Raw genomic sequence first — 24,925 nt, forward strand, 5'->3', positions numbered from 1 at the left:
GTAACCTGGAATAGGCTTTCTAAGGGAGGCTGAGAAGGATGATTCCGCTATAATTGGAAAACCATCTCTGGTCCCCTTTTCTAAAAATGTGAACCACCACTGCCACCCAAGTTTCTCAATAGTGAGGTACTGATCCAGACTTTCATGCAACACTGAACAGGCGTGTCAGCTATGATAGCCCAACAACATCCAGAGACTTTTGTCAAAAGTTGGAGAAGTTTGTTTAAACTCCATTAACCAATTCCATTAATGCTGTTCCTCTCCTTCCCGTCCTTCCCGAAGAGGGCACAGCAACAAGCAACAAGTTTAATTTACCGGGTTATAGAACAGAAAATCAAATAATTTTCATATTTGAGAATGTGCATCCACATAATGTTTGTCGTTTTGGTTAATAAATGGCTTATTCATGAAAATTGTTTGATTTTCTATAACTCGGTAAGTTAAACTTGTGTAGCTGTTCCTCTCCTTCCCGTACTTCCCAGAGAGGAACAGCAGTAGCCAGTAAACCAGTATTGATCAGTATGTCTGGTATTTATATTTGCAATCTGTTTTTTTTTATTTAACTTTCACTTTTGATACTCTGTGTGCTGCATTTATTTTTTGACAATCGAGAATCTCTGTATTTGATGACGTAGATGAAATCTCCCCCTGCAACCATGTTTTCAAACGGTAATCCTGTGACGAGCAGAAGTTAGAAAATTCTGTGAAAAACTGAACTGAAAAATTTAAACATTTGCTATTAAAAGGTGAGTAAGACCGGTTTTCAAATAATATAGAACATTTAATTCATGTGATTCTGTAGTTTTCTGTGAAGTTTGGTGGCGATCAAAGCCTTCACATGCATATTTTTATGATCCACAAAACCAGTGTCAACCCGGCAAGACGGCAGACATGGAGAAATAACTGTTTTTTTTTAGCTTGGAAACTGCTGTCAGAAAACTGTGTTTATATGGTGGATGGTTGCAAAACACTCATGTAAATGAGATAATAATTAGGTTTGAAAGAGTACCATCATTCTGAAATGTAAACAATGACACACCAGTCACAGCTTTCTGGTGTTTTTCCCTTGAGCACACAGACGTAAAGTACTAAGATCTTCCGACCTTCAATTGCTCATACCTTTCTTCATATGTGACATAGAACAAATATTTAAACACCATTTTGAAGGTCTCTATAGGCTCTTTCCAACCACCATTTCTATTACAATTCCTTTAACTTTAATTTTTTTTTTAAATCACGAAACTACTGGAACCACAATTTCCCTGAGGGATCAATAAAGTTCTATCTAATCTGATGGTTGATCAACAGAAGGTGTTTTCTTGGCCCCTGAGAAAGTGATTTGCACATTTCTCAAACTAAATGATTTTTCATACAAGTAAATAGCAGTTTGCTCAATAATGATCACGTTAGGCTCTAAGCCTGTACATTTGCTTGTATTTACTGGCAAACTTACCTGAGGAAGTAAGGTTTGGCATAGAATTTAAAATCTGTTCCATCGATGTAAAGGTCAAACTCTGAGGTTCTGGTGTAGGGCACGCGGATGCTTAGGACCAGGTACTCCGGATCCTGGCTCAGGTCGAAGGCAGGAGTTATCATCCTGAGTATCAACAGCAGACCTGTGAGATCAATGACAGAAGACATCCAGGCTTCATTTACCTCTGAGCTGCATCTGACAGAAAGACAGCCTCAACTGACTCCTGCACGCCACCTTGTGATAGATAGGATTAAATGTCGTTGATGACGTGTACACATACGTGTCAAAAGTATCAGCTAGAAAAATGTGCAGATTCTTGGAGCTGTCGCACGTCATCGTCAATCGTCCGTTATGGCCGAACCTGTATTTAAAAACAGTCTGACTCAATGACACGTGTGTCATCATCTCTAAAACCTGACTTTCCACGTTTTGCTAATTACACTGTATTATTGCCGTCCCTCATGAAGCAATCTCTCATTAAATCCACACGACTCCACTGCGTAGGCTACTAATGTGTCAATCCGAAGATGGAAAGAATCTTAAAAGTTGAGATTTTATTGACGTTACTGGTATCTCTTGACCTCTATGCCTGCCGAATTTAACTAATGGCTTTAACAAATAAAATGACTTAAAGTGGTGTTAAAAGAAAAGTTGGTATTTGTCAATAACCTACATTATAATCTGACGACAATTTTTCAAGCAGGTTTCGTTAGCATGCTGCTAAAACGACACGCTGGTTACTCAGCAGCATGGCGAACCTACAGTAATTAACTGCAATGAAACCAACGGAAATGAACTCCACTTTCAATGACAGCGGACAACCGCAGATTTAAAACGTAAGGAAGAATAATTTATTCTCACCAGAGCTCAAAGTAAAGTAATGATGTATCCAACAAACAAGCTTCGCTGGCAGCACTTTGAGGCAGGGTTAGCGGCCATGTTTTACCGTAATAAAGGCTGTAAACGCGCCGCAACATATTCTCTCGAAGTTTAACCGTTCGCACGCACAGATTTGCACTCTTTGCGTTGGAAAGTATGAAATTTATCAACTTGTGCTGTGTACGCGCAGCATCTGGTAGGGAAGAGAGGTGATGGTCTCGTGGTTAAGCGTTGGGCTTCAGACCAGAGCAGTGGTGGCTGGTGAGAAAAATGTCTTGGTGTGGCTGATGTGCCCGTAGATTTCCCTGCCTGGTCCAGTACAGGCATTCAAATAAACAGTCGGAAAATGATTACATTTCCACAATAATCATTTAATGTCCTACTCAAAATCAGTAGTTTCACAGATAAGGCCGTGGCTATTCACACGGCGGCCGTGTCCATAACTCTCATTTGGCTATTCGCACAGCAAGACTCTGGTGGCAAAACGTGGAACTACTTGTATAAACAAACACACTGCATTCAAGATGTCATAAATCCTTTAATATGTTTCGATTTTGATTATTTTATTTTTTTTATTATTTTTTATTTTTTTATTATTATTATTATTATTATTATTATTAATATAATAATAATAATAATTATTATTATTATTATTATTTTATTATTTTATATATTATTATTTTATTTATTATTATTTTTATTATTATTTTATTATTATTATTTATTATTTTTATTATTATTATTATTATTATTATTATTTTATTATTATTTAGAGCGCCTTGGGGCAACTGTTTGTTGTGATTTGGCGCTATATAAAAAAAAGTTGATTGATTGATTGATTGATTCGGCCGTGTCCAAAACTCTCATTTCACTATTTGTACGGCAAGACCCTGGTGGCAAAATTCAGTATGTCTGTGTGATCGCAGGAACTTCGTGGCCGGGACGGCAGTGGGATCGAACCCGGACAGCTCACACTAAAGACCATTCCTCTACCAGGTCAACCAAAAGGGGAATTCCCTGTTAGCCAAGCTAGCGAGAGCGTCTTTTCAATCAGGACCGCGGGACCTTCATCCCGCTACATTTGTTTATACAAGTAGTTCCACGTTTTACCACCAGAGTCTTGCCGTACGAATAGCCAAATGAGAGTTATCGACACGGCGGCCGTGCGATTAGCCACTTCCCACAGATAAAGTTAACCATTTACAGCTATATTAGGCCTCATTTATACTTTGGAAAGGAACAGTATCAAACACAATACAACACTCAAGTTCTTGAGCAAGGAACATTTCACCATTTGACACCACTTACACACACAGTACACCAAACTGTACTGCACTGCCATTATCTTCAGCCAAACATATCCTGAGTTTCACAATGACACCGACCTTAACAGAATAGAAAATATCACCAAATTTAGACTCTTTCAAAATATGGAAAAATTCCTCAATTGACAAAAGAACATTATGTACATACGACAATGTTCACACCACCTTCCAAAAAAGAGAGGGAAGTGGTGTGTGTGAGAGAGAGTAGATGAAATGAGTGAGTGAATGGGCTGGAATTCTTATTTGTACAAGAACTTTGCTCGTCTGTCTTTCTGAGTGGCAAATTTCTCAGTGACCCCGGTGTTGTCCCGTGTCAGTTTTTTCTCATAGCCAGAGCGCTGAGCCGATCTTGTGCCATAAGGAAAGTTTTTATCCTGTTTAAAGTAGAGGAGCACCTCTCCGATTCTGATGTTGTCATTGGTGTGGCGATGAGGCTGTTGAGAAGACTTAGAGTTTAGGTGAATGTGTCTTGAAGGTTATTTTCCATCAAAACCTGATAGAGAGCCAGTGCACCACTGCAACTCTGAAATGGGTCATTCATTTTCATAGAACAGGGACAGTTCTAAGTCTGGCCTTGTCCACTGAGGGATAGGCTTCCACCGTGGTTTCCAGTGCTGAATCTGGGAACTTTCTGCTGTGTTGTTGAAACAAGTCTCCTTGCAACAGAGTGGCGCTGACGAGGTACTTGGTGAAGAAAACTTCTCCTTGGCATGACTCATTATGGTGTCACATACCTATGCAATGATATAGAATTTTTTTTTTTAAAGGGTAAGAATTAGGTCTTCACATGTTCCACTATCATCAATATTCTGAAGAGGTAGTCTTATACTGTGTAATGAACCAATATGACTTACTGTAATTATTCATACCATAATATCAGTCTGGACCACTGTCGCAAATGACCAGCATCATCATTACATTTAATGATCTTACCTCCAGTGCCAAATGGTGGTGTGTTGTCCTCTTGCTCGATTTTGTAAAAAAAAAGAAAGAAGCAAATCCCCCGTGTCCGAGAAAAGTGACTGATCTTAGGGATGTAGGAGGTTGCTTGATGCATTACCAGGTTTAACTGATGAGCATAACTGAACGTAGTGAGCGTGTGGATAGATGTCCTGTACCTTATGCTGCACTCCTCCAGTGGCACCCCTCATTACTGGGGCCCCAACATAGGCCTGGGCGATCAACTTTTTCTCTTGTCCCTCGGGAAGAATGGTGTGCAGCCTCTCTAATAAAGCACTGGCTACTGCATCGGCACAGGCGTTGGGTAGCTTATGAATTAAAAAAACTGCTCTTTTATATTGTTGCTTTCATCGATACCAACAGCAGCTGATAGTGAGTGGAAATGTCAGTAGTTTCATCAGCTTGGCTAAAAAGTCAGCTGACTTTACTTCATCCACGATCTGTTCTCTCAGAACAGCCAACATACATGTAACAATTCCTGTCTGACCAAGCCTACTGTCTCATCTAGTCTTAATAAATCAGATCTAGAAGGGGTCCCAATCTGCTACCATGATCTTGCTGAAGTCTTCAGCAAACCTAAGGCTAAGTTGCTACCACCACACCGCGAGTACGACTGTGGTATCGACCTTCTTCCAGGGGAAAGCTGTTTTCTCTATCTGCGCCCAAATGAGTGGCGATGAGCACCTATGTTCAGGAGTCTCGCGCGGCCAGCTTGATTCATCCCTCGTCTTCAACTGCAGGAGTGGGGGTTTTTTTCATTGAGAAAAAGGATAAGTCCCTCCGCCCCTGTATAGACTACAGAGGTCTCAATGACGTCACCATTAAGAATCAGTACCCTCTGCTACTAATCTCCTCAGCTTTTGAGTTCTTAGAGGGGGCAAAGATATTTACTAAGCTGGATTTGCACAACACGTACCATTTGGTGAAAATTTGCCCCGGTGATGAATGGAAGACTGTGTATAACACCCCGTCCGGCCACTACGAGTATCTTGTAATGCCGTTCAGGTTCACAAACGCGCCTGCCGTTTTTCAGAACCTAGTGAACGACGTCTTAAGAGAGTACCTCAACAAGTGTGTTTTTGTATATTTAGATGACATTCTTATTTTTTCACCTGATGTTGAGACTGTTAGGGTTAAACCCGAGAAAACAGTGATTAGGACTCAAAATGCAGAAAGCAGGCCAAAATACAAAACAGAATGATTTATTGAAATGTGCTGAGAGTGTCATAAGCCAAGAAGCCAAGCACTGGAGGAGGGATAGACCGCTGGAGCTAACGGGAGGCAGGAACGTCACACCCAAACACCATTTGTCTGGAACAAGCACAGAACAGGACCAGATGGCACAGTGAAGCAAAGGGAACCAGGAACTCTGAGGACAAAGGAAACACAGAGTTAGTACAAGGTATAACCTACCGAAAAAAGTACAAAAAGGTAATCCAAAGACGAGGCCGAAGAAACCTGTAGGCAAACTGAGTTTCCGGCATCTGAGAGCGTGGAGAGATGAGGTATTTGTACAGGTGGTTAATGAGTGTGATCAGGTGAATTCAATCAGTTCCACAAGTGGCTCCAGCAGACACAGGAAGGGAGGGGGAGTGAGGCAGATACAGCAGCAACAACCCAAGGCAGCACAACAGAGACCCACACCCAGCAAGTCCGTGCCGTGCTTAAAACATTGCTTCAAAATGAATTTCACCAATCCACTATATCATTTTTGGGTTTTGTAATTTCTGAGGGAGAGATCCGCATGGATCTCACTAAAATTGCTGCGGTCCGGGACTGGGCAGTTCCCAGTTGCCAGATGGATATCCAGAGGTTCCTCAGTTTTGCTCATTTTTACCGTAAATTTAGTCACAACTTTACTTCCACTGTGGCGCCCTTACATGAAGTCATCTTGCTCCGGTCCTTTGTTTAGACCCTGACTGTGAGGACGCTTTTTGGAACCTAAACAAGTGCTTCACTACGGCCCCCATTCTGCTCCTTCCTGACCCTGCCCGGCAGTTCGTAGTCAAAGTTGATGCATCTGACAGTGGCGTCAGGACTGTTCTCTCCCAAATTATCTTTCACCTCAGTGAAATAAACAGCAGCTTGTTGTGTGGGCCGCTGAAGAGGAGGTACTGCTGGCCCACCACCAGAGGGCGCCCTGCCTGAAGTGCGGGCTTCAGGCACGAGAGGGCGCTGCCGCCTCAGGAACAAGCCGTGGTGACAGCTGTCACCCATCAGCCGTGACAGCTGTCACTAATCATCCACATCTGGTATAAAAGCAGGAAGACACCTCCACCATACTGCCGAGATATCATCTTCTATCAGAGGTAATACTCGCAGCCTTTTTGTGAGATTTGTAAATCTGTTATTGTGAGTGTTTGCAGGAGTACCGGTCGTTTTTGTGGAGGCTGTGCAAGACAGCGCTCTTTTTCTTCTGAGACCGCTGCAATGTGTTGAGTGAGAGGTGGAGGTGTAATTCCCTCCAGGATTGTTACTGGGTGTTCACACACCCACCCTTTGACTGTCTTTTGCTTTTTTGCCAGCAGTACCAGATCCGACACGCCGTGAAGGTGGCCACCTGGGGACTCCGGGACTTGGCGGCTCCAGTATTCCTCGGGTTCGGTGGCGGTGGAAATCGTGTGGTTCCACCGCGTTTCCAGACGGGCGTCACCTATCGTCGAGCCTGCCCACACGACACCTTTGTTGATTGACTGTTGCACATTCTGAATCTGCTGTGTTTGGTTGTGTATTTCACAACAGTAAAGTGTTATAATTTGACTCCTTCCATTGTCCGTTCATTTACGCCCCCTGTTGTGGGTCCGTGTCACTACACTTTCCCAACACAGCTGTTGACTTCATTATTTAAATAAAAACCTTTACCATCAAAAAGCACCTCTATCAGATTTGGGACCCAATGAAGACATTTCATTCATTTTATTGTATTTATTTATATAGCACCAAATCACAACAAAGCTGCCTCAAGGCGCTTCACACAACCTTACCAACCCCCAGAGCAAGCACACAGGCAAAAGTAGTGAGGAAAAACTCCCTCTGAGGATTTGAAGATTCTGGGATTCACGTAAATAAATTACTCTGGATTCTCACATAATCGTTGTGTTTGACTGCCTGCATTTTGGGGTTTCAGATGACTGTCAGTGATCCAACTCTTAACAGCTTCCCTGCTAATTAATAGAGTCAATCACAGTGAGTCCAACATGAGTCCCCCTAGGTACCAAGCTATGCACTGTGCAACCCTATGTGCTTGTCATCAAGGACCTTCCATCCAAGGTGGTCCAAACCACATGCAGTCTTGGGTGGCATCATGATTATTTAATGTTGTATAAGCTTCTTACAATAGCTTTCATTTTTTGAAGGAAAGTTTTAAGCCTAAATATTCTTTCATTGTCCTGTTTGCGCTGAATGGATAATATTCTTTATCTAACATTTGTTGCAGTATATGTAAATTCATGTTAAATCATTAGTTCTGTCGGGATTTCCCCCTGGCCTCGGCCCTGAACTCTGTTTTTAACCTTTGTCATGTGATTTGCTCCCCACTAGATGGCGTCCTCAGTTTTATTCTCTCACCTGAATTGCCAGATACTTCCATGAGTCATGCCTAATGCTTCTCAGGTCTTAGAGCCAGATATGTGCATGTTTTTGCTGTTTGTGCTTGGCTTTCCTGTTTTTTTCCAAGCCTCATCCATGATCAAGACAGAGACCCAAAGGACCAAGCCTGACTGCTGACCTTGAATGCGTCTTCCAACTGTGCGCTCATGACACCGAAGCTTCCTGCAGCTTAAGATGAGGTAATGCTGGTCTCTCCCTCTACTTCCTGTATTAGAGTGAACTGTCTTTTCCTGATGCTCCAGACGATTCCAGTACAGCTTCCAAGAGGGCCTGGACCCTGGTACTAACTACCTGCACCACAACGTCACTTTGGGAACTCCTTGGCTCCCGGCGTGGAGCGCTTCTCGACTAAACACCAGTTAAGTTCCCCTCATCTCTATGAGATCCCGTTCTTACTAGTTCCTGTTTGTGATGGTGCTGTGATAAAGAACTATTCCAAGAACTCTGTTTAAGAAATGCATGAACTCTGATATCAAACAATTGAGAACCCAGCCCAGCTGTATCAAGTCCTGCTTAATTGGCGCTGCGCTTCAACACACAGCACTTGACCTCTGACCTTTGGATACAACTTATGAAGTATGAACAATTGCTGAACAGTGAACTGTATTTATTAAGAAGAGAACTTTATTTCTTGAACTCTGCAACAACTCATGTTAAATCCTGTTTTTGAACTGTGACTATGTGAGGCTCCAGTGTTATGAGTGCATTCCACTCACCCATTGTGTCTTCTTCCTTAGTTCCTGGTTGCAGAGGCAAGTGTCCCTCCTGGTCTCAGAATCCTTCAAGACTGGCTCGGGATATGGCAGTTCCCTATTTAACCGCTAGATGGCGGGCCACAATCCATACTGCAGGCATTCCCCAGCGCAGCTATTTTTTGTTTATTTATTATAAATAAATATCTTTTCCTTTTGTACTCCTTTCTGTGTCTAGCTCCCTGCATTTGTGTCCATAGTCTGAAGCGGTTCGGTTTCACCCTAACAAGTTTCTCCCCTTGGTTGGCTAAAGATTTTCGGGTATTAGTAGCGCCCTCTTCCTCCCAAATGGCATCTTACATCTAAATATTTTGAAGCCTGCCCTCTGCTGATCCCAATTTGTTCTTCTGTCATTCAGTGATATTATTTTCAGTAGTAGTAATTAGTTTTTCAGTAAAAAGAGGGTTGTAACCCTTTTTTTTTAATTAGTTACGTGCCAAGGTTGATGACTATTCTTCTTTTCTTTTGGATATATTCCAAATTTCCCTGCCTTTCCTACTCCATGCATGTCCCTTTTATGTCTCACTGTATTGGGTCTGCCTGCAGTGCCCGCTCTCTTTCAGATACCTGCTAATTAATTCAGATCATCAACCTGCTATTGTATATGATCAGCTCCTGAAAAGCTCTATTTTCATCAAAGTAAATTCTTAAACAACCATACAACAGTGAACATAGTGTGGGAAAATAGAACTATTTTTATTCTCACTTTTGTTTTGGAAATTACTACAATTTACAGGCTGGGATACATTTAGTCTTTATAAAATTTTAAGATATATTTTGTTGTAAGGACTATCTCAGGCCTTACAAACTGTTACACAAAATGCGAAAATAAGTTCCAGATATCTGTCAATCACACACCACATTTGTGTAGACAGAACCCTAATTAGTAAGAATGAAACAACCAAAACCTTTGCAGTGCATTTTTCTCATTCCATAGACTTCTGTGTCAACCAGACACAAAAGCAGGCCCGTTGCAACAAGGGAAGCAAACCAATCAACTGCAGCGGCCCCGATGTGGCCTGGAGCCCCCAGACAATGACTGGTTGTGGATTTTAATGAATTTTGTGCAACAACAAACTTTGTGAGTGCCCCATTAATTTCTGTGACAGTCGGAATCCCCCTCAAGGGGGCCCCTCCCACAGTAGACAGCCATGTGACGTGGCTCAACTCCAGGGGTGAGGTGTAAAGTCCGGAGTAGAGAGAAATGCACATGTGCAGCACAGCTGCACAGTAGAGCTCATCTTGATGGGTACTAGTTAATTTATACGGGACTTGGGACTTGGGACACTGGTGTCGCAGACCAAACGGTCCCCCTAAAAATTAGTTCCCCCTGATGATGCGGTTCATGGATTAACACCTTGTTGCTGCTTCAAACTGCCTCCAGTCATCATCTATCTCAGCGACAGATATCTGAAGCTTTTGTACAACAATCATTTACACATAAAGTCAGCATTATGTCATCATAAAAGGTGGCAGAAGCGATCAGAGCGCTGCAGCTAAACAAGCTGCTAGCTGATGCGTTCACTGCGTGTCGGACATTTCAAAGTGTCATGGAATTTCGCCTTGTTTCTGCTTAAAACTCACTTTAGAATGATTTAAGACGTTTTACCTTTATCGTCTGATGGTTAATAATCACATTAATCCATTTGATTGCTTTGGGTGAAGAGACTCCATCTCAGACGTGCTGCTGTGGTCTGAAATGACGCATGCGCAGATGCAAAGTCGGACCAATTTTTAGGGGTGGACCATTCAGTCTGTGACACTGGCATAATATAAAACTTCAACAACAGGGAAGACTGCAAGGGAATCTCAGCTCCCTAAAATGTCAAAAAATTAAATGGTCAAATATGTACAGTTTGACATCATTTCATTGACTACAATGCGTTAGAACACATTCATCTTGAAGACGAGTTTGTTCAGAATCAGCTACTTATCACAAATCGATTGACTCTGTTTTGTTAACTTCTCCTAAATCTTTTTCCTCATTCGATCTGTAGTCAGTGCATTTTCCTGTAGAAGCCGAGCATCCATTCACTTCAATGGGACTGCCTGGAAAGGTTTTTTCATTGCTACAAAATGCAATGGTCAATGGATAAAGCCACAATTTTGTCCCGCCCCCAAACACTGAGCGTCTCTGGGGGTGAATGGAGCTGTGGATGCTGGAGTTCTGGACAATTGAATTGAATGCCTTTTATTGAATAAAAGGCATTCAATTCAATAATTAATTCAATTCAATTCAATAATTGGATGATTGGTCGAAAGGCTGAATCCTGTTTTGATTCACAGCTATGGGAATATGAGAATTAGTTTGCGCATTTTTGCATATTTATGCATTTTAAAATTTATGCCAAAGTGCTTTGCGTGTGCTATAAATCAGTCTATTTTAAAGGCACACAGAGAAGCACACTGGATTAGACGACTTTATGTGAGAATATGTCGGTGAGTTACTCTCTGCTTTGTTCTTTAGTCGCAACACAACATCAAAGTATTCATGATTCTAAGTCTATCCAGGCATATTTGGTAATGATTATTGGTTGCTGATGTATTTTATTAATGAAAATTAGTAACGGAGAAACTGAAGTGTTTTGAACCACTGAATCAATATGAAGTAATGGTTCAGTGTTTTGAAGCTTTTGATAGAATTAGATATGGCGACATCTGCTGGCCAATCTTTAAAATAACATTTGCATGAAACAATGTCATGAAACAGGCTCTGTTATGTATGTTTAATAATAAAGGTTCTCTGTGCTTCTTGAAATCTTTGATGATATTTTTGTTTAAAAACATTAATAATACGAGGTCTGTCCAAAATTATCGGACCTTTTTATTTTTTGCAAAAACCATATGGATTTGAATCACATGTGATTGCATCAGCCAAGCTTGAACCTTCGTGCGCATGCGTGAGTTTTTTCACGCCTGTCGGTTGCGTCATTCGCCTGTGAGCAGGCTTTGTGTGATCAGTGGTCCACCCCTCTCGTCGGATTTTATTGCGAATAAATGTCTGAATGATTTGGAGCTTTGCTACATCAAATTTTTCCAGAAACTGTGAGAGACCTCCAGCTGGACACCATTCGGAAAATTTAGATGGCTTTCAGTGATGATTTTATGGGGATTACACAGATTAAGGAGTGCTCCAGCCGGTTTAAATACCGCCCACAGCGTCTGAGAGCACGGCGTGCTCCGAGCCCCAATCGACAGGCTCAAACCCCGCTCAAACAGCCAGATCATTTCCAACGTGAAGGCTTTGTTGATCCGGGATGTTGTCTAACTTTCACAAAAAAGGCAGAAGACGTGGACATCAGCACTTTTTTGGCACATTCTACTGTTACTGGAGTTTTTTTTCATGGAAAGAGAAGCGGAGGATTGCGCCACCATGCTGCTCATGGCGCAGGACAAAACCACCTCCATGTTGGTCTCACAGGACAGCTTTCAGGTGGTTTTCAGATGGCTTTCGGTTGCTTTTCAGTCGTGTGAGTATCCGAGAAATTGTGCATGAGCTGGACATGCCCCAACATGTCCTGTGAGGCTTCATCATGGCGGTGCTTTGCGCCATGCGGCTCCGCCGCGACGCGTGGAGTTCCTCCGCACGTCTGTCTCAATGTGCCGAAAAAGTGCTGATGTCCACGTCTTCCGCAATTCCTGTGCTAGTCAGACGACATACCAGTTTAGAAATGAACGGCACATTCCACTGTTACAGGAGTTTTTGTCGAGTGACAATAAAAGTGAGTCTGAGTCTGAGTTAATCTAGTTTTGTTGTTCAGCAAAATATATAATTTATCAAAATATACAATCAATTGTATTGTATTTTACAGTATATTATGTTTAATATATAAACAGCCGAGGTATGTGGGACCAGTTGACAGAACTAGATTAAGTGAATATAGTGTGTTCATTCAAAGTTGCAATTCATGGATGTTTTGTGTAAGAGTTATATTGTAGTCTGCGGTCTTTTAATGTCAATTTCAATTGCAATTTCAGGGACACTTCTAAAATATTAAAAATAATAATAAAATTTAAAAATTGGCAAAATTTTGTGTTTTGGGGGTGGGGGGGATGCTGGGAGAGGGAAATCGCCAAGGGCATAATACAGTATAAAATTGCCACTTCACACCGCCCTCTGCTGGACTCTTATGAGCATAACACCTAAGGACTCCTATGTAGACATACAAACATAATATCTATGATACCACATCTCCTCCCCCCTTAAGTTAACAACTTATATCTGTTCATATTTAAATATTACTTTTCTTAATAACTTATTTTTTTATAACATTTTAAAGTATGTTTGATTTAGTTACTGTGCACATTTCTTGAAGTATTTTGGATTTTGTAGTTCCTACATAGTTTGCATTCTCTTTGTATGTGGGTTATTATGGGATGGTGTTGGGGTTTTTGCAAATGTTCAAATGCACTGCCAAAGATGTATTTTATTGATATCAAGTGACCTTAAACAGTGTGTCTATGCTGTGGTTTGTGTAGTCAGTCTTTGGGCAGACATGGCGGGGTGGTGGTGAGGTGTAGGGGGCTTCCAAATTCATTTTGCTTGTGGCCCCCAAATGTGGAAACGGCCCTGAACAGTGGCCGTTTTGTAGCCAGCCCTATATTTGAATGTTGAATAGCGAACCCAGTGCCAACTTCACACTGCTAAAGATCTTGGATTCATACAGTCTGCATTAAAGTAGAAGTCAAAGCAAATATAAGAGGATCCCTGTGTCCTGATTTGGGGGTCGTTGGTTGCGTACGCAGCTTCTCGTTGCTACGGGATATTACCTTTATTACGGTAGACTGAGGCGAGGCCCCGCCCCGCGGTGGGCTCCGGTGGACGGTGAGGAGTCGCACCTCTTCTCTCCATCACCTCCTCACTGCGAGCGCGGAGCTCGGAGCGCCCACAAAATGTCAGCTGTCTCAGGCTCCTCGCAGACATGAGCTGGCCGTCGCCTCGCTGCCATCATGCGGATTCACTGCAAACTTCTTGCGCTCGTCGTGTGCTTCGGAGTTTTCCTACTTTTGTACTTTTTGGGGGGCAACGCCGCGGACGACCCTCCGCTGAAAGAAGTTGTATTGGAACAGGAGGAGGAGCAGCAGGAGGTTCGGAACTCTCTGCCGGCTCCTCCTGAGCCCGGACACGATGCTGCGGCCAAGTCCGGCAGAAAGTCATCCGGTGGAGTCCCACAAGAGCTTCCGAGAGGACGGAAAGAAAAGACGTTCGACAGACCCGCGAGGAGGTGAGTTCGATCCACGGAGCGCCGGACTGACACGCACGGCTCTGTGGTTCGATCCCTCACCGCCCTCAATTCTCCTTTGTTTTACAGATATTTATATACATCAAACAATTATCACGCTTCCTAAGGTCATTATTTTATTTATTAATTTTTTTAGTAAACTTATTTATTCATTCTTCATGTGTTCATATGTTCTGTCATCTGTTAGTGGACACTTCACGTGATCATATGTCTGTCAGTCTGTTAGTGGACACTTCATGTGTTCATATGTTCTGTCATCTGTTAGTGGACATTTCATGTGTTCATATGTCTGTCATCTGTTAGTGGACACTTCATGTGTTCATCTGTTCTGTCATCTGTTAGTTTACACTTCATGTGTTTATTTGTCCGTCATCTGTTAGTGGACACTTCATGTGTTCATATGTTCTGTCATCTGTTATTTGACACTTCATGTGTTCACATGTTCTGTCATCTGTTAGTTGACACTTCATGTGTTTATTTGTCCATCATCTGTTAGTTGACACTTCATGTGTTCACATGTTCTGTCATCTGTTAGTTGACACTTAATGTGTTTATTTGTCCGTCATCTGTTAGTTGACACTTCATGTGTTCACATGTTCTGTTATCTGTTAGTTGACACTTCATGTGTTTATTTGTCCATCATCTGTTAGTTGACACTTCATGTGTTCACATGTTCTGTCATCTGTTAGTTGACACTTCATGTGTTAAGTTGGCCGTCATCTGTTAGTTGACACTTCATGTGTTCATATGTTCTGTCATCTGTTAGTTGACACTTCATGTGTTTATTTGTCCGTCATCTGTTAGTTGACACTTCATGTGTTCACATGTTCTGTCATCTGTTAGTTGACACTTCATGTGTTTATTTGTCCGTCATCTGTTAGTTGACACTTCATGTGTTCACATGTTCTGTCATCTGTTAGTTGACACTTCATGTGTTTATTTGTCTGTCATCTGTTAGTTGACACTTCATGTGTTTATTTGTCCGTCATCTGTTAGTTGACACTTCATGTGTTTATTTGTCCATCATCTATTTGTTGACACTTCACGTGATCATATGTCCATCATCTGTTAGTTGCCACTTCATGTGTTCATGTGCTCTGTCATCTGTTAGTGAACACTTTATGAATTCATGTGTTTTGTCATCTGTTATGTGACACCATGTGTTCATGTGCTCTGTCATCTGTTAGTGAACACTTCATGTGTTCATGTGCTCTGTCATCTGTTGGGTGACACTTCACTTGTTCATGTGTTCTGTCATCTGTTATGTGACACCATGTGTTCATGTGTTCTGTCATCTGTTATGTGACACCATGTGTTCATGTGTTCTGTCATCTGTTACGTGACACTTCATGTGTTCATGTGTTTTGTCATCTGTTAGTGGACACTTCACTTGTTCATGTGTTCTGTCATCTGTTAGTGGACACTTGTTCATGTGTTCTGTCATCTGTTAGTTGACGTTTTGTTCATGTATTCATCTGCTGGCTACCTTTTCATGACCATCTTATTTTCTGATTGCTCTGCTGTTGCTAAAAGCTGTTTCAGTCTTTGCCTACAGACTGTGTCTGTGTCCCAGTTCAACGTCTCCAACCTCCGTCTGTGTCTCAGTTCAACGTCTTCACCATTTGCCTGTGTCCCAGTTCAACGTCTTCACCCTCAGTCTTTGTTGCAGTTTAGCGTCTTCATCCTCAGTCTGTTTCCCAGTTCAGCGTCTTCACCTTCAGTCTTTGTCCTAGTTCAGAGTCTTCACCCTCCATCTGTGTCCCAGTTCAGGGACACAAACTGTTGTTTGGTTGGGTTTGTGAAAACCAGTGACTTATTCACATCGGTCTGAATATTTACTCCTGATGTAAATACGTTAAAAATACATGTATGACACAAGAAAGTGAAAATACTTATCATACTGAATCATAATCATCATAATCATACTGAATAATAATGATGATAGTGTGTATATGATAACAAGAACCTAAAGAACTTATAAATACATTAAGACAGTAAATTAATGTTAAAAATGATGTAATTAGCAGGAAATAAAAGAGTTGAGTTCTTCTAAATATTGTTGAGGTCTAAGGTTCTAAAAACATTCTGGACTCACACAGCATTCCAACTCATTGTGGAAACTTTGCATAATTTATTACCCATTTTACAAACACTACCCAATCTAACGTCCGTGGATCCCCACAGTCAACATGTTTGTGTGTGTGTATATATATATATATGTATATATATAGTCCCCCCCTCCCCCCCGAGTGTGGCCAATGCAGATGGTCACCCTACTAAATCTAGTCAGCTTGAGATTTCTTCCAATAATAATTAAAAAAAATGCCTGAAGGAGTTTTTTTCCTTACCCCTGTTGGGTCATTTTAAACCTTGCTGGTTTGTAGCACTTTGTTGTGATTTGATGCTGTATAAATAAGTAAATAGAATTGAATTGCTCGAGTTCACTCAGCATCTCTTTACAGGCTCTCTATTTAAGACAGAAGGCTGAATTCGTCACTTTTTATTTCTGTTCAAGGTCAGACGCGTTATTGGGTCTTTCATATTTCTAATTTTAGCCTCATATATCCATTTAGTTTCCTCCTAGACTGAGCTTGAGCACAGTGATGTGGTGCTGTGCCGGCAGACAATCTGTATTCTGTCCTCTAACCGCATGCTGCTAGATAAAAGCCATCGAGGTGTTACACTGAGGAAGGACCTTTGTGTCCTCCCACAGCCACGCCGCTGCAGGCGTGCGCTGCACTGATAAGGGAGATAGGGTGGAGTGGGTCAGTGCTGAGCTTAAAAAAAACACTAACAGGTTTGGAAAATGCAGTGATGGCGGTGCTTGGAGGAAATACGCTGAGGATCTGACTAATGCCTTTTCATTTTTTTAAGCTGTTTTTGTTAGTTGTTTGGTTGAAAGTCAGAGGAATACAAATAATACAGGGATTAGTATTTAATTCATGTACAAACCATCATAACAGTGCTCGCTTAATATGATGACACACAGTCAAAATGGAGAATAAAAAAAATCAGAGGGAAATCATTTGAGCGTGTACGTTTATCAGTCCTGCCTCTGTGTCGTCATCTGAACCAGCCCCTGAAACTAGTGGTATCTGTTCCAGGTCCATTCTTTTCATTGGGTTTGTGAAAACCATTGACCGAGTCAAGCTTCAGCTGGTCAGTTTAAAGTTATTTCAAAATTTTCCCCTGCAAAATACAAGAAGAGCTTAATGATATTCTCTTTGATAGTATTGTAGTACTACTGCTGACGCAGCCTACAGATCAACAGACAGACACAGAGGAAAATGTACTCAGCATTATCTGCAGTGGTGGGTAAAGAACTGACAACCTACACATAAGTAAAGTTAGTACCATCCAAAAAATACTGGAAATAAAAAAGTTCCAAATTAATATTTTACTCAAAGTAGAAGTTACTTTCTTAAACTGTTGATCTGGTTTTGACTTCCCGCAGTCATCTCATAACCCCCCCCCCCACACACACACACACACACACACACACACACACTCCCACCGCTGGCTGATGCTGACGGGCTCTGATTTGGACTGTTCCCACTTCAGCAAAGTAAACTGTAAAGGCCCCCTGACACTTGCATGACTTTGATTCGCACTCTTGCACGCATATCGTCATGACACTGTGCTTTGTTCCACTGGCTGCCACGCGTTGTGCTCTGGACACTGCATATAGAAAATAATTATTTTCTGTCTGACTTAGCTATTGAAAATGCTTCTAATCGCTTCCGGAATCACAAAGGAGCGCCCCAGCTGCTGCTCTTCCTGCGTGCGCGCTGAATGAGGTGCAGTGTTGCCACAGTTACTTTGACAAAGTAATCCAATTACTGATTACTGATTACTCCTTGAAAAAGTAACTCAGTTACTTTACTGATTACTCAATTGTAAAAGTAACTAAGTTAGATTAGTAGTTACTTTTTTAGTTACTTTTCCCAGCTGTCGACAACAACCCTCTGCCACCTCAACATGACAGTGATACTTGTTTTGCCAAAACTCACTTTATAGTCACCCTTTCTTGACTTCAATGAAAATAAATACTTGTTTTATAAAAAGTAAAATAAAGACCTCTTTCTTGACCTCATATTTAACTGTTGACAGCACTGTAACAGTAAAACTTATGAGTGAAAGATTTTTTGAACATTTCAAAATTCTCTTTGCGCAATTGCACGCGCCGGCACCCCTCTCTCATGTTCAGTCTACACCCGTTAACGATGACTTTACTCTCCTGCACGACACAGTGCATGCAAGTGCGTGCATCAAAGTTGTGCAAGTGTCAGGGGGCCTTAAAACATTTCTCTGCTTCTCATCATGGTGCACGGGAACATGCATGTAGGCTATTTTGGTGCTTGAAAGACAGCATAATGGCTTCAGCAGTGATAGTGTGGTGGCCTGTTGCGCTGCAAGGCTCTGACAAGAACACTGATTTAAAGCCTTGTCCATGCAGATACAGCACTTTCCCAGTACAAACTTTTTCTTTATCATTTTCAAATAGTGTTCCATAAACACGCCACCATTTCAACATTTATCTGCGTCCACATGAAAATGCTGAAATGACTGAAGTACATACGCCAGACCTATATGTGTCACTGTAACACTTTCATAGAAAACAGGGAAGTCGTTTAAGAGCTAATCATCGTAGCAGTAGCAGGGATGAGAATCACCTGCCGATTGGCGGTTTCCCGACTTTTGGGATTCATTTAGTCACCTGTCGATATCATTTCAAATCCAGTGAACGTGGTGCTTTTGAAGTTATTTTAGTTATTTTCAGAAATGCGCTCTGTTGTCAAAACGGCACATGAAAAGCAAATGGCACTCGCCTTTGCAGACGTACAGCGGGACGTACTGCTGCCTTGTCAGGTCTCGTAACATCAGATCTTAAAGTTCAGAGCCTGTTGTATCCACACCCCCAACCCCCCCCAAAAAATTGCCTGCACTCACAAATGTACTTGAATATCCCTTGTTTAATGTTTCAGCATTTTAAAAGACAGCGAGACAGAGGGAGAGAGGGAGGGAGAGAGAGAGCACTTCATGTACTGTTTGAGAGAATGGAGCGCATTTCCGAAAATAAATAAAAGTACTTCATTTCTTCATTTAGTCATGTGGAGTCAGTTTGGGTAAATTGTTGGAGTCAGTTTGGGTCAGTCTAGGTCAATTTAGGTAAATTGTTGCACCGCTGTGTTCACGTGCAGCCTGACTGAGGATGACACCATCCACCTACCGCCTGCGCTTACGGTCCGGTGTCAGGGGAGGACTGAGCTCCAGACACTGGGAAGATCCAAAATTTGTAAAGACGTGAAAACATAAATAAGGGATTTAATCCCTTAATAAAAATGTAAATAAAAACAGAATACAATGATTTGCAAATCCTCTTCAACCTATATTCAGTTGAATACACCACAAAGACAAGATATTTAATGTTCAAACTAGAGCCTGACCGATATATCAGCCAGCCGATATTATCGACCAATATAAGCCCTTTTCAGAGTACTCACTATCGGCCGAAATTTTGCCGATAGAACGCCGATAATTTCTCATAAACAGAACAGTTACTGAAATAATGTTTGTGTTGGCAATGTAAAATGTCCTTGCACCGTTTGTCCAGTAGATGGAGCTCTGACTCTATTCAACTGAGAGCTACTTACGCCCCTGCTTAAATGTGTTCATCACCAGCCCCCGTAGTTCGCCGTCACACTGCAATGATCAGCTGACAAAAGCATACAAGTAAGTTTATAAGGATTTTGTTTGTAATAACTTTGCGATTACATTCACCCCACATTTCTCCCGTTTCAGTTCAGCTCAGTTTGATTAACTCAATTTATGTAGTAATGTGTCAAATGTGCTTCATTGCGTCGGTCACGCTTTTTATTAAGCCCACGTTGTGTAGACCTTATTTCTAGCATGAAAAACTTTTGTTTACTGCTCAGAGGTTGAAACATTCAGTTTCACTGATCATCCGGAAGGGTTCTGGAAATTACTGCCGTTCGCCATTAACCCTCTGGGGCCGATGCCACCAAGCTTTACTAAATTGTAAATAACTTTTTAATGATATGAGATAGAAACGTACTTTTTTGCTGAAAACTCCGCAGACGTTCGATCCATCTGCAGACTTTCGATCCATCGTCGGCCATCTTGGTACTCCTCATAGAAGATGTGTGATGATGTGCAATGTGAGTGTTCAATCGGAATTGGTTCGCCGTCACATGGTTTTCCAAGATCCAATCGTAGGGCAGATTTACCTCACATGATATGGCAAAGATCATTTTCAGGAGTGATATCTTACTAGTTGGCCCGTTTGAATAGCCCCCTAACTGCTCCAATTGCATTTTTTGAACTTGAAAATTCTTCTGTGTTACACTCAACAAAAATATAAATGCAACACTTTTGGTTTTGCTCCCATTTTGTATGAGATGAACTCAAAGATCTAAAACTTTTTCCACATACACAATTTCACCATTTCCCTCAAATATTGTTCACAAACCAGTCTAAGTCTGTGATAGTGAGCACTTCTCCTTTGCTGAGATAATCCATCCCACCTCACAGGTGTGCCATACCAAGATGCTGATTAGACACCATGATTAATGCACAGGTGTGCCTTAGACTGCCCACAATAAAAGGCCCCTCTGAAAGGTGCAGTTTTGTTTTATTGGGGGGGATAACAGTCAGTATGTGGTGTGACCACCATTTGCCTCATGCAGTGCAACACATCTCCTTCGCATAGAGTTGATCAGGTTGTCAATTGTGGCCTGTGGAATGTTGGTCCACTCCTTTTCAATGGCTGTGCGAAGTTGCTGGATATTGGCAGGAACTGGTACACGCTGTCGTATACGCCGGTCCAGAGCATCCCAAACATGCTCAATGGGTGACATGTCCGGTGAGTATGCCGGCCATGCAAGAACTGGGACATTTTCAGCTTCCAAGAATTGTGTACAGATTCTTGCAACATGGGGCCGTGCATTATCCTGCTGCAACATGAGGTGATGTTCTTGGATGTATGGCACAACCATGGGCCTCAGGATCTCGTCACGGTATCTCTGTGCATTCAAAATGCCATCAATAAATTGCACCTGTGTTCTTCATCCATAACAGACGCCTGCCCATACCATAACCCCACCGCCAACATGGGCCACTCGATCCACAACATTGACATCAGAAAACCGCTCACCCACACAACGCCACACACGCTGTCTGCCATCTGCCTTGGACAGTGTGAACCAGGATTCATTCGTGAAGAGAACACCTCTCCAACGTGCCAAATGCCAGCGAATGTGAGCATTTGCCCACTCAAGTCAGTTACGACGATGAACTGGAGTCAGGTCGAGACCCCGATGAGGACGACGAGCATGCAGATGAGCTTCCCTGAGACGGTTTCTGACAGTTTGTGCAGAAATTCTTTGGTTATGCAAACCAATTGTTTCAGCAGCTGTCCGAGTGGCTGGTCTCAGACGATCTGGGAGGTGAACATGCTGGATGTGGAGGTCCTGGGCTGGTGTGGTTACACGTGGTCTGCGGTTGTGAGGCTGGTTGGATGTACTGCCAAATTCTCTGAAACGCCTTTGGAGACGGCTTATGGTAGAGAAATGAACATTCAATACACGAGCAACAGCTCTGGTTGACATTCCTGCTGTCAGCATGCCAATTGCACGCTCCCTCAAATCTTGCGACATCTGTGGCATTGTGCTGTGTGATAAAACTGCACCTTTCAGAGTGGCCTTTTATTGTGGACAGTCTAAGGCACACCTGTATATAAAGTTAATCAATATGACGACAAAGCTTCAGCTTTTAGCTCATGCCTTTTTTGTTAAGGGTCCAAAAAAGAACATTTTATTCATTATATATATATATATATATATATATATATATATATATAATCGGCTGATTTATCGGCTATCAGCAAATCAGCCGATTTATTGATTATCGGAATTTTTTTCATCCAAATATCGTTATCGGCATCGGCCTCAAAAAATCCATATCGGTCGGGCTCTAGTTGAAACTGATAAACTTTATTGCTTTTGTGCAAATATTTCCTCATTTTGAAATGGATGCCTGCAACACATTTAAAAAAAGCTGGGACAGTGGTATGTTTACTACTGTGTTACATCACCTTTCCTTCTAACAACACTCAATAAGCGTTTGGGAACTGAGGACACTAATTGTTGAAGATTTGTAGGTGTAATTCTTTCACAATCTTGCTTGATGTACGACTTCAATTGTTCAACAGTCCGGGGTCTCCTTTGTCTTATTTTGCACTTGATAATGCGCGACACATTTTCAATGGGCGACAGGTCTGGACTGCAGGCAGGCCAGTCTAGTACCCGCAGTCTTTATCTATGAAGTAACGCTGTTGTAATTGAAGAAAATAAGAACAACCCCAGGTTTCTTTTCAGCACTGTAGCCAGGCTGACAAAGAGTCAGAGCTCTATTGAGCCGAGTATTCCTTTAACTTTAACTAGTAATGACTTCATGACTTTCTTTGCTAATAAAATTTTAACTATTAGAGAAAAAATTACTCATAACCATCCCAAAGACATATCGTTATCTTTGGCTGCTTTCAGTAATGCTAGTATTTGGTTAGACTCTTTCTCTCCGATTGTTCTGTCTGAGTTATTTTCATTAGTTACTTCCTCCAAACATCAACATGTCTATTAGACCCCATTCCTACCAGGCTGCTCAAGGAAGCCCTACCATTACTTAATGCTTCAATCTTAAATATGATCAATCTATCTTTATTAGTTGGCTATGTACCACAGGCTTTTAAGGTGGCAGTAATTAAACCATTACAGATTAGAGCATGCCATAGGTATTAAAGGCACTGCGCTGCAGTGGTTTGAATCATATTTATCCAATAGATTACAATTTGTTCATGTAAATGGGGAGTCTTCTTAACAGACTAAAGTTCATTATGGAGTTCCACAAGGTTCTGTGCTAGGACCAATTTTATTCACTTTATACATGCTTCCCTTAGGCAGTATTATTAGAAAGCATTGCTTAAATTTTCATTGTTACGCAGATGTGTGTTGGGGGGTTTGGCTGGACATTTTGGTGCTGTTTTCTTTTCTTTGCTCTCCAGGTGGTATGCAAACTGTTTTTTTCTGTGGAGAAGGTGCTGGCGGAAGAGTCCTTCACCCTCATCAGAACTATTGGCTGCACCTGTGGAGGATGTTCACGTGCATGCCTAACAACTTGCAGCACCTGTGGATGATGCTCACGTGCAGACTTAAAGACTTTCAGCTGAAGCAGATAATGAGATGGCGTTCTGCATTTAAGCCATGAGTGATTTGAGCAGAATTGCCGGGAACTCGACCTTGTGATGTTCGGTTGTGAGACGCTGAGGACCGCGCCACGGTTTGACACATCGTGCCTGTGAAGGAGGACGGGTGAGGGACACATGCTGTCAGCACACATCAGAGGTGATTATCATCTGAATAATCGTTAATAGTAATTTGGCGTTTTGTTACTCAGTATATTTGAACATTGATGAGAATTGTGCAGTTTGCTTCTCACTGCCGTGGCGTACGGATTGATGATCCTCCACCTGTTGTGAGAAGCTGCTCATTTACATAAGGCTTAAATTCAGACCTGAATGTGTTGCTGATAGTGTGTGCCTCTGAAGGATATTTGTTGTAGCTCTGTTGACTTACCTCACCTTTTCCGTCCTTCACAGAGTCAGTTTGTCGTATCCACCTGGGGGGTGTTCGGCGGTGAATCTGAGTCCAGAAGTGCCGGGCTTTGATCCATTTGGGCACTGGAGAGCGCGCCATCCTTCAGCTTGCCAGCTGACTATTTATGTTGTACACGAATTATTGCACATGAGGGGGAATAAATTTGTTTCTTGGAACCGCTTTCTGGTTATTTAGCGCTGGGCCACTGTCAGATGCTGGTTCGGTTCTCTGACCCGCGTCAGCACATAACAATCTATCCATGAAGCCAGAGGACACACACCAATTAGTTAAACTGCAGGATTGTCTTACAGACATAAAGGCATGGATGACCTCTAATTTCCTGCTTTTAAATTCAGATAAAACTGAAGTTATTGTACTTGGTCCTAAAAATCTTAGAAACATGATGTCTAACCAGATCCTTACTCTGGATGGCATTTCCCTGACCTCTAGTAATACTGTGAGAAATCTTGGAGTCATTTTTGATCAGGATATGTCCTTCAATGCGCATGTACATTTGCACAATATCTCTAAAATTAGAAAGGTCTTGTCTCAGAGTGATGCTGAAAAACTAATTCATGTATTTATTTCCTCTAGGCTGGACTATTGTAATTCATTATTATCAGGTTGTCCTAAAAGTTCCCTGAAAAGCCTTCAGTTAGTTCAAAATGCTGCAGCTAGAGTACTGACAGGGACTAGAAGGAGAGAGCATATCTCACCCATACTGGCCTCTCTTCATTGGCTTCCTGTTAATTCTTATAAGGTTTTGAATAATCAGGTCCCATCTTAGGGACTTATCTTATCATGGTACTATGAGGTCCCTAAGATAAGATGGGACCTCATAGTACCATATCACCCCAATAGAGCGCTTCGCTCTCAGACTGCAGGCTTACTTGTAGTTCCTAGGGTTTGTAAGAGTAGAATGGGAGGCAGAGCCTTCAGCTTTCAGGCTCCTCTCCTGTGGAACCAGCTCCCAATTCGGATCAGGGAGACAGACACCCTCTCTACTTTTAAG

General features: G+C 41.9%; 2 protein-coding genes across 3 annotated transcripts in view; one reads left to right on the forward strand and one right to left on the reverse strand.

Annotated features, from left to right (window-relative positions):
• shq1 (SHQ1, H/ACA ribonucleoprotein assembly factor) overlaps positions 1-2,452 on the reverse strand; it is a 143,075-nt gene extending 140,623 nt beyond the window's left edge. Inside the window, exons 1-2 of one of the 2 annotated variants that reach the window (XM_034167475.1) lie at positions 2,331-2,452; positions 1,454-1,607 (exon numbers count right to left, since the gene is read on the reverse strand). In XM_034167475.1, coding sequence (XP_034023366.1) covers positions 1,454-1,596 — 143 coding nt within the window. In that variant the 5' untranslated portion in view covers positions 1,597-1,607; positions 2,331-2,452. Of the gene's footprint in view, positions 1-1,453; positions 1,617-2,330 lie in introns of both variants that reach the window. The other variant, XM_034167476.1, reaches the window with a different exon arrangement.
• Positions 2,453-13,846: 11,394 nt separating this feature from the next.
• gxylt2 (glucoside xylosyltransferase 2) overlaps positions 13,847-24,925 on the forward strand; it is a 58,457-nt gene continuing 47,378 nt past the window's right edge. Inside the window, exon 1 of the mRNA XM_034167477.1 lies at positions 13,847-14,224. Coding sequence (XP_034023368.1) covers positions 13,950-14,224 — 275 coding nt within the window. The 5' untranslated portion in view covers positions 13,847-13,949. The remainder of the gene's footprint in view (positions 14,225-24,925) is intronic.

This window comes from Thalassophryne amazonica, chromosome 3, assembly GCF_902500255.1.
Source record: "Thalassophryne amazonica chromosome 3, fThaAma1.1, whole genome shotgun sequence".
Lineage (NCBI taxonomy): Eukaryota > Metazoa > Chordata > Actinopteri > Batrachoidiformes > Batrachoididae > Thalassophryne > Thalassophryne amazonica.